At 36.8% G+C, this 13,058-nt stretch overlaps 1 protein-coding gene across 1 annotated transcript; it reads left to right on the top strand.

The window, feature by feature from the left end:
* The first annotated feature begins 1,862 nt into the window (after window positions 1-1,862).
* Window positions 1,863-5,828, top strand: cdkn1bb (cyclin dependent kinase inhibitor 1Bb). The gene is made up of 3 exons (XM_077209771.1): window positions 1,863-2,657; window positions 3,192-3,308; window positions 4,363-5,828. Exons 1-2 carry the CDS (start codon window positions 2,225-2,227, stop codon window positions 3,299-3,301), a joined length of 543 nt encoding a protein of 180 aa, XP_077065886.1. The 5' UTR covers window positions 1,863-2,224; the 3' UTR covers window positions 3,302-3,308; window positions 4,363-5,828.
* Window positions 5,829-13,058: the final 7,230 nt, after the last annotated feature.

Consider the following 13,058-nt stretch of genomic DNA (forward strand, 5'->3'; position numbering starts at 1 on the left):
TATTACAATTTATTTTAGCTACTTTATAATCTAATCTTGACAAAACGCATATCGTCGGAAAGGTCTGAGTCTCAAGGTTCCATATTTGTAGACGCATTTGTGATTAAAAGTGATATTTGGACATAAATTTATTTTGATACAGGAAAATGCATAAAACAATCTATATTTTTGGTACAGCGCCTAAACAAAATCACATAGGAACTTCACTTTTTGTGATATAAACTTCAAATTTGGAACGCAACTTAGATGTATGGCTTTGATTTTATAGTAATTTTATAGTAAAAATGTTGTAAATACATATTTTATATAAAATAAAAAATGTTTAGTACACTGCATTTGATTTACAGTAAATTTAAACTCTTAGAACTTTTTCATACTTTCATTTTTTAAGTGCTTACACTTTACAATAATCTGCTGAGTGTCTATCCAAACTCGTGACTTTTGTTTGCTGGCTGCTCGTGTGTTTTGTAGGAGGTTTCGGAGACGCTCTGAAGGGAGGCCGGGATCTTATGCTTTCAAAGCTAGCTTGCTATTATTGCTAGCCTCCGAAAATTGCCTATCCTAACTTTAAGACTATATTTTATTACAGAAATACTCTGGTAGGTGATCTGTGAAACAAATCAACATTTTTATTGAGCTTTCTGTGTGTTGACGAGAGATGAGATGCTCATCATCAGCCGTGTGTACAGTTGTCAGATTAGGAACTGTCACAGTAGCCAAAGACTAGTTAAAAACGGTTTATGACACACCTCACGTGACGCATACACACTCAAGTGTGAGTCTCAGTTCTTGTCAGGAAGATTGCGAGGTCTAATCAGGGCAGTGCTGTTGTTCCTGGAAATGTTTTGACAATTGCAGCTTCTCACTACTTGGAACAACTTATTGTGAATCTCTTATACTTCCCCATTTTTTTAGTGTCTCAAATTTAAACATCACCTTCAGATACCAGACACTAACACATTGCAGTTAATGAAAGCAAACGTATATTACTTTCTATGAATAAATTGTGTTTAGTCACACATTAGAAGTATTAGACTTATGACGTTTTTAAAAGGGAATTTCTTAAACCTTTTAGATTTAATACATCCAATTCTTAATTGAACATTGGGTTTTTCCTCAAAGGAATTCAAGGACAATATTGAGAAAACCTTAATAGGCAGTGGCTCCATTCCACTGATAATCAATCTCAGATGTTTTTTAAACTAGCTATGGTTTTACTGTACAGTTAGTCAAGGAACTAGATTTAAATTCTGCCTTCCCTCATTGTTATGTTTATTGTCTTATTTCTCATCTTTTAATAATTATTTCAGGAAACATGTTCATAAGTTTCCTGATAAAGCTGTTATACAAAGTTTTAGTTTCGGTTTCACTAGGAATTTTAAGCATTTGCACAAGATTCCATTGTTCTTTTTTTTAACTGTTACAGAACTTGACATTCAACGTCATAAGCCGTTCGATAGTGACTCGCAAATGAATCGTTTGTTTTGAACTGGACCTTTTAAATGATTCAGTCGAATCAATGTGCGCAGCATTTGTGAATCACTCGTCTGTAGGAAAACTTAATTTAGAAGTAAACAAACCAACATTTCCTTTGCGGTTTTTTTTTTTTTTTTAGCAAGCTGAAAAATAATTTAGTCAACACATTCATTAACAATTGAAAACAGCAAAAAGTTATTCGAAAACTCGCATTGAAAACATTGAAAAACAAATAACCACGTTAACTGCCGCGCGGCGATTTCTGCGGATCAGCGAATCATTTAGTGATCCGGTTCAAAAACGAAGCATTCGAACGAACCGACTCTTCATTAAAACGACTCGGAGGCTCGTCTAGGCTAGGGTGTTTGTTGATCTTCTTTCTCTCTGACTGTGAGTGGGGGATGTGCTCAGAGAAGGCGGATCTCTGAGGCACCAATCCAACGGCGTTCCTTTGGTGGTTTAAAGAGCTCTTTGTGTCAATCACGCGTTTTTTTCGTTCTCTATCCCCCTTCATCGCCATATTGGGCGCAGAAAAGCCTCGCCTTGTTATTTCTCTTCCCCTCTTTTACTACGACGCGCAGTTGACAGGAGTGGCCATCGAGAACGCCTGCTTTTGTTTTGATGATCGTCGCTTGTCCGTGTTTCTCGCTCATGCGGCGCAACCGGGGCGAGTTTAGCCTTAACGCCCGTCGCTTTGGATCGCGTTGACGCTTTATAACAGCTGTTGGCTTTGCGTTTTCAACTCGAAATGTCTAACGTTCGCTTGTCTAACGGCAGCCCGACGCAGGAGCGAATGGAGGCGCGAGTGTCCGATCAACCCAAACCATCGGCGTGTCGGAACCTGTTCGGTCCGGTGGACCATGAAGAGTTAAAGAAGGATTTCCAGCGGCAGTTGAAGGCGATGGAGGACGCGTCGACGGACGCGTGGAACTTCGACTTCTCCACGCACACGCCGCGAGCCGAAGGCAGATTCCAGTGGGAAGCGTTGGATATTCGCTCGGTTCCCGGTTTCTACAGCAGATCCGAGCGAGGGAAGGGCTCCAATCTTCACATGTGCTCCTCTGGGAATAATAACGACAATAATGTGGATGTTAATGGGAATCACGAGTGTCGGGTAACGGAGGAGCGCGAGGAGACGCCCGAGACACCCCGAGAGCCGCGGAAAAGACCCTCGTGTCTCGGTATGCGCGCTCACAGTCTCTCTCTTAAATTATCTTATTTAATTAATAAATCTGAATTCAGCAGTATGTATAATCACGATAATTCAGGATTTTCAAAATATCGCGCTGCTCTATATATAGTAGCGCATCTGAATTTTCACTTTCCATCATCTATCTATCTATCTATCTATCTATCTATCTATCTATCTATCTATCTATCTATCTATCTTCAAGCCTTTCACACGTTCATGTAATTGCATTTTAACTTATGTTTGTGAAGCCCAACGTTTGATGTAATAAATGTAGACTTAAATGTTTGCATTTATTTTAAACGGGCAAGACAAATTATGATACACAACAACATTATGCATTTGAGCTTTTACAATCATGCACAGATAAAATAAGTTAAAATATAGTTGCATCTGGTGCGAAATGCCCTTAACTTAAAATTAATGATTCAGATTGGTAGATAAAAGACATGTTTTACTCTGTTTCTTAGTATTTTATTTGTTTTTAACCGATGTGAGATGACAAATGCATGTTTTGACTCATCAGACTCATCGTGTCAAAGCAAACTCTCTAACATCTGTGTGGATGAAGTGACCCGAACGCCCAGAAAACCCAAAAAGCCCAGAAAACACCCCAACCCGACGACACCCACATAAACACAAGGTAAGCACGACTCCTTTTTCTTTTTCCATCTTATCATTTGAGTGATTTTACACAGAAGAGCGGCTAGAAACACTGTTTTCAGTTTGCACATGAAAAAATTAGAATAGTATGTAAAAAAAAAAAAATTTGATAAATTAATCTTATAAGATTATTAGTACCCAGTTTACCATTGTTCATCTGATATGTACAATCGTATTTAAATTTAATTTAAAGCATCGTGAAAGGGTTAATATTGTGCATTTACTACGAGAGCTCGAGTTTCCTTCAGAGTGAAAAACATTTTACACGTCAGCAGTGTGTTCACTCATGAGTGTGTTCACACCTGGACGACGTTTATTATTATACGCATGCAATTCTTAAGAGTTGCGTTACAATGCACTGAGCATATTTGCACAGGTATAAATGCATGTAAACATGAGTAAATGTTTACATGCAATGTAATGATGTGAGTGTGTGAGCTAGTTGTGTTTAAGAGCAGGTTTCAGGTCTAGGTGGAACACCTGGCGAGCGATCGAGTCCAGAAATCTGATGTAACCGTAGGATGATGTTACTCAGTTGGTCATGTGAGGAAACGTCCTGCGAAATCAATATGTCACTGGGCCGCTAGTCAATGAGCAAATAACAGTCGGTCGCGGCGCATTTGTAAAGTCATAACATTAGCAATGAAGAGTGTTTTGCTTTGGTGGGACTAGAAACCTTTCATGAGCTCATTTTCCAGTGTTTTTTTCCCTCCCTATAAGTTTCATTCAGTTTTTTGCGGGTTATTTTCTGGTTTGTGGTGCAGTCGACTCAAATATTCAGTCGACAATTGCCACCATTAACGTTTCCAATATCGCCTATAAGCACATTAAAGTTTTTATAGTGCAGAAAATAAATTAGGTGAATAACGAGCCCTAAAAATGGAAAGTTGCGTAATCTTTATTGAAAATGCATTTTATACGGCAGATGTGTAATGTGCAATAAAGATGTTTTTCTTTTCATTTAAAGTATGTTTGAAGATGTTTCTGAACAATAATGTGTGTTGTGAAACTAATTCTGTGATATTTCCTGACAGGGCTGAAGATGTCGTCTGCGGTTTGATGACCTCAGTGCTTGGGGAACGAAAGATTTTTTTTTTTTTTTTTTTTTTTTGGGAGAAAGTGGAGCGGAAAATAAAACATATCAACTCTAAGAGTGTTCAAGCACTGAAACAGAAACACTAAAGTTCTGGCACTCAAGAAAAAAAAGCAACTGCGTCTGAACGCAGTGTATGTAGCAGTGTGCAATTAGGTTTAATTTCCTTTTTTGCTCATTTTTTTTTTCTTACTACCTGTGTATATAAATATATATTTGTTCCTTTTCATATGTAGCACATAATTAGTATTATGTTTGAAAAATCTATTTTTTTTTTGGAGGTGTGAGTTTGGTTTGACTTGAAGAGCCACCATTGCCGTGTGTAGATTATTTCCGAAATGCTGTTCATTAATTCATGTTTTGAAGACGGTGTGCCTGTTTTCATATTGGTGGTGTAAAAAACATTTTTTAAGATGAGGTACACAAAATACCAGTTTTTTTTGAAGGGATCCAGTTGGATCTGAACATCTCAGCCTGTTTTTTTAGTTTTTTTAAGGTGATGTAAAAGTTCAAACTCTGAGGTCAAACCTTTGTAGCATGGACCAGTATTACTATCAGGCACTTCCATGGAGGAGAAACATCTCTCACCCTCTTAAATTATTTCTTTGTAAGATGTTTCTCGATCATCTATAATTTGAGTGAAATTTTCTACTGATATTTTTTTGACTTTGACTCGATCACCCTTGATTTTGCCTTGTTTTTTCACTGCAGAAGTGGGTGTTTCATCCCACCAAACCGAATGCATCTAAAAACACTCTACAAATAGATTCTGTGGTGAAACCTGATGCATAACTGTATTTATAGAGAAAGTAAATATTAATATTTGAACGATTTACACTGCCTGTGTATTTGTGTACATAACTTTGTAAAAACACTGAGAAAATTAAAACTAACTTATTTATATCAAGCTTTTTTTTCGAAATTAAAAATGGTTTTTGGTCAAGGTTTGAGTCATTATTTTTGTAAATGCTTATTTTTTTTGGTAGCTTCTTCCTTTCTGTTTTTTTTATTTTGTTGTAATATTATTTTAACAAATTGTAAGAGGTTGCAAACTGAGCCTGATTAAAATATTTGATAAGTGCTTTTTTTGTTATGTGTGGTTATACAATGTGCTGCAATCAATTAAAAGAGAATTAAATTATTTCAACCCAAATCTGTCTTATTTGAACATTATATAATATTCTGTCAAAATGCAACCTGTGTGGTGAATTAAATACTACAGAAAATGTTTTTTTTTAATTTCTACCTGAATAATTTAGATCGGGCAAGAAGTAAATTCTATATTAGTGCTTAAGGTTTGTATGAATTCAAGTGTAAATATCAATCTTATGAAATTAAGTAAAACCTATTTAACTTTCTGATACAGGTGTTCCCAATAATAATGAATAAAGTTGCATTTTCACTGTTTTCCAGTTGGTTTGACTGTTTTATTATTGCTTTTGTTGTTAGGTTTAGTAACCACATTATTTCTACAAGATACACTAAAAAGTGATGTTGACAACTTAAATGCCTTAAAATATGCCTTAAAATATCAAGTAAATATGTGTTATTAAAAAAAAGTTATGTGAACTTGACAATTCCACATAACTTAATTTTTCCAATTACGGATAGTTTATTTGCTTAATAATTTGAGTTAAGTAAATTTAGTGGGTTTCCTCACTTTTTACAGTGTATTTTGTCTGCACTTTTATTTATTTAGATGTTTAAGTAAAGCGTATACACTTTAAAAGCGAGGCTTATTTCAGTGTTATATTGTTTGAGTAAAATATACTTGAAACAGAGTATTGCAAAATAAACTCCAACTAAGTAGAAATTACTCAACAAACTAACTCGCCAAGTTAATTTACTGAATGTTTTTTTTCAGTGAATGCACATTTAAAGCTAGAACAGGCAAACAAAAATGATGCACTTTTTTTTTTTTTTTAGCTGTAATAATGTACTGAATGTTATAGCCTTCCTTAATGCTAAAGAGAAAAAGAAAAGCCATTTTAGCCATTCCAGAGACCAATACAATCCTTTAGTTATGCAAGAAGCTGGTGAAATAAAAATGATTTGACATACTCGCTTTGCGTGACCTTTCCTGACTAGGTTTGGCAAGCAGGCGCTCGTGTCATTTACCCATCTGAATGAAACACACACATGCCAACGGTTAGTCACAGCGCTGACTCAAACACACACTGACAGTGGGAGTGGTGTGAGACACAGGTGCTCCTCACCGCTAGATTATTTCTGTTTTGTACTTCATTAACTCTCAGACGTCTCGTTTTCAAAATCATCTAATCACAATTATGCTTTTTGTTTGCCGTTCCACACAAATCAACAAAATGCGTTTCAGTCAAATGTGTAGATATACGAAAGTCAAATTTAATTTGCATGACAGAAACTTTGTAAATAATGTGGGTTGTCGTTGGTACGTCACTCTTCACTCGACTCTCTCATCCACGACATTGTTCTGACACCCAACAAAAGGGGGGAGAAAAAAGCCACGTGATATTTTAATGGCTGGTTTCAGTGTGCCAAGCAAAGCACAACGTGTGTTTATTCATGTGGCATCAGTTGATCTGCCTGAGAGCGTCTTTACCGCTGAGATCAGGGACGAGCAACAAACAGGCGTTTCCAATCCAAGTGCGGATGTTACGATTTGACCCTTATGAAATGCAATTAGAAACTGACAGGTTTTAGAGCTCAGTGCCCAGTCGGGTCGAAACAAGGCAGAACCGCGGGCATGTCCCATTTTCCTCCTTTAAAAACATTGCATAAGTCTGCAATCAAAAGACAGAAATCTCAACATGAACTCAAACATTTCTCATTGAATCCTTCCAGAAATGCTATTCATTAGGTCAATACTGAAATACAATACGACTGTATTTCCAGCCGGAATTCGCAAAGCACAGTCACTTAAGGCATATTTGAAATATTTGTTAGGTTGGCTTATTTGTGATTGAACAAAAAAAAATGATAATTTGCTAGATGTAAACTGAAAATATCAAGAAAAAAGTCTCAAGAATTGTGATTTTTTTTAAAATGTATTGCAAGGTGGGACATGGTGAAGGAAAAAAATATGAGATGGGAGGAACAATTATGTCAACGCAAAGTTGTGAGAGGAAAAAGTTTCTCAAGGAAACGCAAAAGTTTCTCAAGGAAACGCAAAAGTTTCTCAAGGAAACGCAAAAGTTTCTCAAGGAAACGCAAAAGTTTCTCAAGGAAATGCAAAAGTTTCATGAGGGCATGCAGTGAGAAAATACGTGAGAAAAGTTTTGTGAGAAAACGCAAACTTTCGTGAGAAAACGCAAAAGTTTTGTGAGGGAACGCAAAAGTTTCGCGAGGCAACGGCCAGTTTTTCGTGAGAAAATACAAAGTTTCGTGAGAAAACGCAAACTTTCGTGAGAAAACGCAAAAGTTTTGTGAGGGAACGCAAAAGTTTCGCGAGGCAACGGCCAGTTTTTCGTGAGAAAATACAAAGTTTCGTGAGAAAACGCAAACTTTCGTGAGAAAACGCAAAAGTTTTGTGAGGGAACGCAAAAGTTTCGTGAGAAAACGCAAAAGTTTTGTGAGGGAACGCAAAAGTTTCGTGAGAAAACGCAAAAGTTTCATGAACGAATGCAAAACTTTTTCGATGGAACGCAAGGAGAGCGTAAAAGTTTCGTGAAGGAAACGCAAAAGTTTTGTGAGGGAACGCAAAAGTTTCGCGAGGCAACGGCCAGTTTTTCATGAGAAAATACAAAGTTTCGTGAGAAAACGCTAACTTTCGTGAGAAAACGCAAAAGTTTTGTGAGGGAACGCAAAAGTTTCGTGAGAAAACGCAAAAGTTTCATGAACGAATGCAAAACTTTTTCGATGGAACGCAAGGAGAGCGTAAAAGTTTCGTGAAGGAAACGCAAAGTTTCTCGTGAGAATGTTAAAGATTTGTGAGGGAACTCAAAAGTTTCTCAAGGAAACGCAAAAGTTTCTCAAGGAAACGCAAAAGTTTCTCAAGGAAACGCAAATGTTTCTCAAGGGAACGCAAAAGTTTCTCAAGGAAACGCAAAAGTTTCTCAAGGAAACGCAAAAGTTTCTCAAGGGAACGCAAAAGTTTCTCAAGGGAACGCAAAGGTTTTGTGCGAAAACGCAAAGTTTCTTAGGACAGCGTAAAAGTTTTGTGAGAAAATGCAAAAGTTTCGTGAGAAAAGGCAAAGTTTTGTGAGAAAACGCAAAAGTTTCGTGAGGGAACGCAAAAGTTTCGTGAGAAAACGCAAAAGTTTCGTGAACGAATGCAAGAGTTTTTCGAGGATTGCAAAAGTTTCTTAGGAGAGCGTAAAACTTTTGTGAGGGAACGCAGAATTTCTCTGGGAACTCAAAAGTTTTGTGAGGGAACGCAAAAGTTTCTCAGGAGAACGCAAAAGTTTCGTGAAGGAAACGCAAAGTTTCTCGTGAGAACGTTAAAGATTTGTGAGGGAACGCAGAATTTCTCTGGGAACTCAAAAGTTTTGTGAGGAAACAAAAAGTTTGGTGAAGGAATGCAAGTTTCTCTGAGAAACGCAAAACATTTGTGAGAGAACGCAGCCACATCGGCAATGTTTCCATCACCACGTCCCTTTAAGGACTCCTTACAAATGTGACACTTAAATGCAAAATGAATCTCGTGATCTATGAAAGAGCAAAATCTAAGCAACAAAATATCCAGTGCACCCTGATTTAGCCATTTTTTTAAGTGATCAAAAGGCCAAACTTATTTGCACATGAACTGGTTCCACCTAAATGGATGCGTAGACCAATACAATCAAACCTTTTAAAACAACAAAAGCAAACAGGGATTAAATGCACATGATGAAAACAGGAAGACACCTGCATCAGTGCTTTGAGGTCTCGTGAGGCGCAGGTGTGTGACCTCAGCCGTCTTTGTGTTGTGCACTTCGCTGTCGAGAGGTTAAAACGCTCTTCTGTTGTGTCTGGGACTCGTACTAGGACAAAAACTGCGTCGCCCAGAAAGAAGTCATGTAGGGTTTGCCCTCGACATCAAGCAGAGACTCACTGACCTCGTCCAATCAGATGCGAGGAAACTCAATACGGCCAGAGCATAAAAACACTCCAGCCCTGTTCAGGGTGTTTTAATGGGCAAAACGTAAATTTCCTCTTCATTGTTCCATGGAAAGGACTTCAACCGCAGGGAGTCCATTGAGTCACGGGCAAAACTGGGAGGACACGGTCAGAAAGAGCTGGAAATAAAACGTCTGTGGTTTCAATTCTGTGCCTCTTTTCAATTTCAGTGGTTTGAAACATAATGAGCTGAAAAGCAAAAAAATTGTGTAAAGATGTGACACAAAACAACTAAACGTTCTTACAAGGTTGACGGGGAATTATCACACAATGAGGCTTTGTTTGTCTTTGTGATACTAAAGTAAACACTACTAACTATCTGAAAGTCTCAGATCAGTCAAAAAGCACATTATAGCTATGAGTTACTTAAGATACTTCACCTAAAATGATCAAATTATCACTTCATCATCATTTACTCGCACTCAAGTTATGTTTACTGAGCTGTTCTTCTATACAGTGAAAATGATGAGAACAGAAAATCAAAAACAACGAAAATGTACCATAAAAGTATTATAACAAAGGTCTTACAACGTAAGAACAAGTTGAAACAGTGATAAATGTGAAAATAAACATTGTAACATACTGTAAGTGCATATACATTTACCACAAATCTGCTTATTATATACACACACACACACACACACACACACACACACACACACACACACACACACACACACACACACACACACACACACACACACACACACACACACACACACACGCACATATATATATATATATATATATATATATATATATACGGATTTACATGCAAAACTAATAATCAACAATGGCAAAATATTAAACAATTCAAGCACTCAGTCATTATGAACTATTAGATATATGCATGGGGAGAACATGCATTTATGCAGAATGACTTCGAAATAAATATGATAAATTTTATAAATATGATAAATATTTTGATCTTGATAAATCATGACAGTCGCAATTGATTAAAAAGTCATAAGACATTAAGTTTGACTTTTTATATAATGATTATGACTTAGTATGTCAATCTCGCTTTTTTTATAGTTATAACTACTATATCATAATTTCAGCACTATATGTCATAATTATGACTATTTACCAAATATTTTTTTATTCTTATGCGATGGAAATGTGCTTCCATAATAAACCTCAATGAACATAAACGTGTCCTAAAAACTACAGTTCACTTTACCCTTAGAAAATACTGCTAGTATGTTGTAAATGTGATTATTATGATCATTTAAATGAATGAGGATTACTAACTTTACTCTCCGAACGGCTCACAAAACCCCTGCACTTGAGATGCACTTGAGTTGTTGTTGTTTCAGGACAGCTATTTCAATTATTTTCACTTTGACCTTCCCCGAATGAAAGAACATACTTTAAATATTTGCATGAAAGATGAATATGAACAGCACTTCTCAACGCCTGAGGAAAGCATCATGTAGAGCAGAAAAGCAGCCAAGACGTATAATAATACGTCTTTCCTTTGAACGAGCTTTCAGGCCAGTCCACACAAACTACAGGAAATACTCAGGTATATTATCTGATTTCCTATTAAAGCTGTCCGTGTTTCACTTGTTTCGGGACAGGAAACACAAAACCTTAACCTTTAGTCTCAGATCAATCCACTGTCAGGCCCTTTGGCAATGAAACAAAATAGTTCTCAAAGTTTAGAGAACGTCCTGTCCTGTATGTATGATCTCGACACTGTGTCTAAGTTGAAGAATTTGTAGTCTGAATGCTACAGTCGTTTAAGATTTGACACAAACAAAGACAAAAACACACAGATATAAACTAGATTTCCTGACTGAAAGTGCTTCATATTCATGCAATGCGAACCACAGGTCTCGTACCCTTCCTGTAAACAAGAGCCTGTGCAGTTCATTGAAATCTCTGAGCTTCCCCGTTTGGTTTCCTCCTGCGACCACAACGCACGTCATTAGATGAAATTCTCAATAAATGACTTGTGTGTGACCTCAGACGGCTGGCAGACCAGTAACGGTGGCTGTGAAGAGGATTCAGGCCCGATGATGCTCTACTGTAGTGTGGATTACAGTAACAGATCTGACGCAGATCCTCAAGTCTCACAGCTCACGCGTTTGAGGAAGTAATGCAGTCAAGTCTTCATTTATACAGCGCTTTTAACAATGTAGACCGTTTCAAAGCAGCTTTACAGTGATAATAGGAAATTAAACAACAGCAGCTCTAGAATAAAGTTATTGTCCAGCTAAAGTTAGTTTGATTGATTCACTTCCGTTGCAAAGATCATTAGTTATTAGTACTAATATACACGATACCGTTCTAGCAGAACACTTTTAATGTGTTCTGGCCGTTCATTTGCACGACAACAAAACAAAAAAATGATTACAAAAAAGGGGCCTAAAACAGTGTATTTTGTATTATTTTGATTTCATTTTTATTTACAAAATAATTTTATTTTTATAAATGGACATGAAAGTTTACTGCAACCTGTTTCATCTGTCGTTTTGGATGGCAATTTTCCTCTCGACTTCTTTGTTCCTCTCTCCGGATTAACACATACAAAGCATCTAAAGGGTCAGGAGACAGACACTATCTAATTTGAGGTTTGTAATCATGTTTTTGAAATTGGAGCATATGTTAGAGCAGTGTTTCTCAACTCGCACCTCCCAGAAAGTTTTGATGTCCCACTAATTATGACACTTGATTTTCACTCATTAGCTTGCTAGTGTTAAATAGAGAGACACCTAAATATTTCACCCTAAATTCTCTCTCTTCTCGAGTTGAGAAACATTGTGTTAAAGGACTCAACAGATATAAAACGTATGATATATCTACATAAAAGGCAAGCTCTGATATGAAATATCTACATATGTCAAATGCAGGTATTGAGGTTGTAAAGAATTCAATCATTACCTTTGAATGAACTCCGATGTACACGCTGCCTCCTCAAGATTGAGTGTGTAATATGCTGTGAACAGGACTTGTTCTCACACACAACCTGGCTTTCCAGTGCCCACATGTCACGGTGTCTCCTATATAAATAACACATGTGGCAATAGTTATTTTTAATTATACCATTATCTTTTTATATTTAAACTATATTTTAGTATGTAAGAATGCATGAACTCATTTATTTAAACCAAAGTTATAACAAAAGCCATTACAAACAAACAATAAGCAATTTACACAGAAATGCTGGGTTGTTTCAACCCAACTTTGGGTCCAATATGGACAAACCCAGCCATTGGGTTGAATTTTTAAATTACATTTTTAACCCAATGTTAGGGGTTGTCCATATTTGACCCACAATTGGGTTAAAACAACCCAGCATTTTTTAGTGTACCTAAGAACATATTCGTACTGTAAGCCAACTAGTGATGTCACCGTAAGGAGATTTTTACATATGTGCGATAAAACTGGTATTACAGCATCATTCAGAGTTTATAAGACACATCCTCCGCGAGGCTTTAGCAACGCGTTTTCATTTCGCCGCCAATGTTAACAGATAACTGCGTGTGCAAACTTGATAACACCATAAAATAATCACGACGAAGTGTGCTGATCAACACGAAGTTCCCGTGATTA

Source organism: Siphateles boraxobius, unplaced genomic scaffold (genome assembly GCF_051911475.1).
Source record: "Siphateles boraxobius isolate OS27281-9 unplaced genomic scaffold, OSU_SipBor_1 62, whole genome shotgun sequence".
In the NCBI taxonomy this organism is placed as follows: domain Eukaryota; kingdom Metazoa; phylum Chordata; class Actinopteri; order Cypriniformes; family Leuciscidae; genus Siphateles; species Siphateles boraxobius.

What these genes read in the sequence shown, in the direction of transcription:
- cdkn1bb (XM_077209771.1), top strand. Translation starts at nt 2,225, where the DNA reads ATGTCTAACGTTCGCTTGTCTAACGGCAGCCCGACGCAGGAGCGAATG. An exon ending in GAAAAGACCCTCGTGTCTCG is followed by an intron (nt 2,658 to 3,191) that starts GTATGCGCGCTC and finishes TTGACTCATCAG; the next exon opens with ACTCATCGTGTCAAAGCAAA.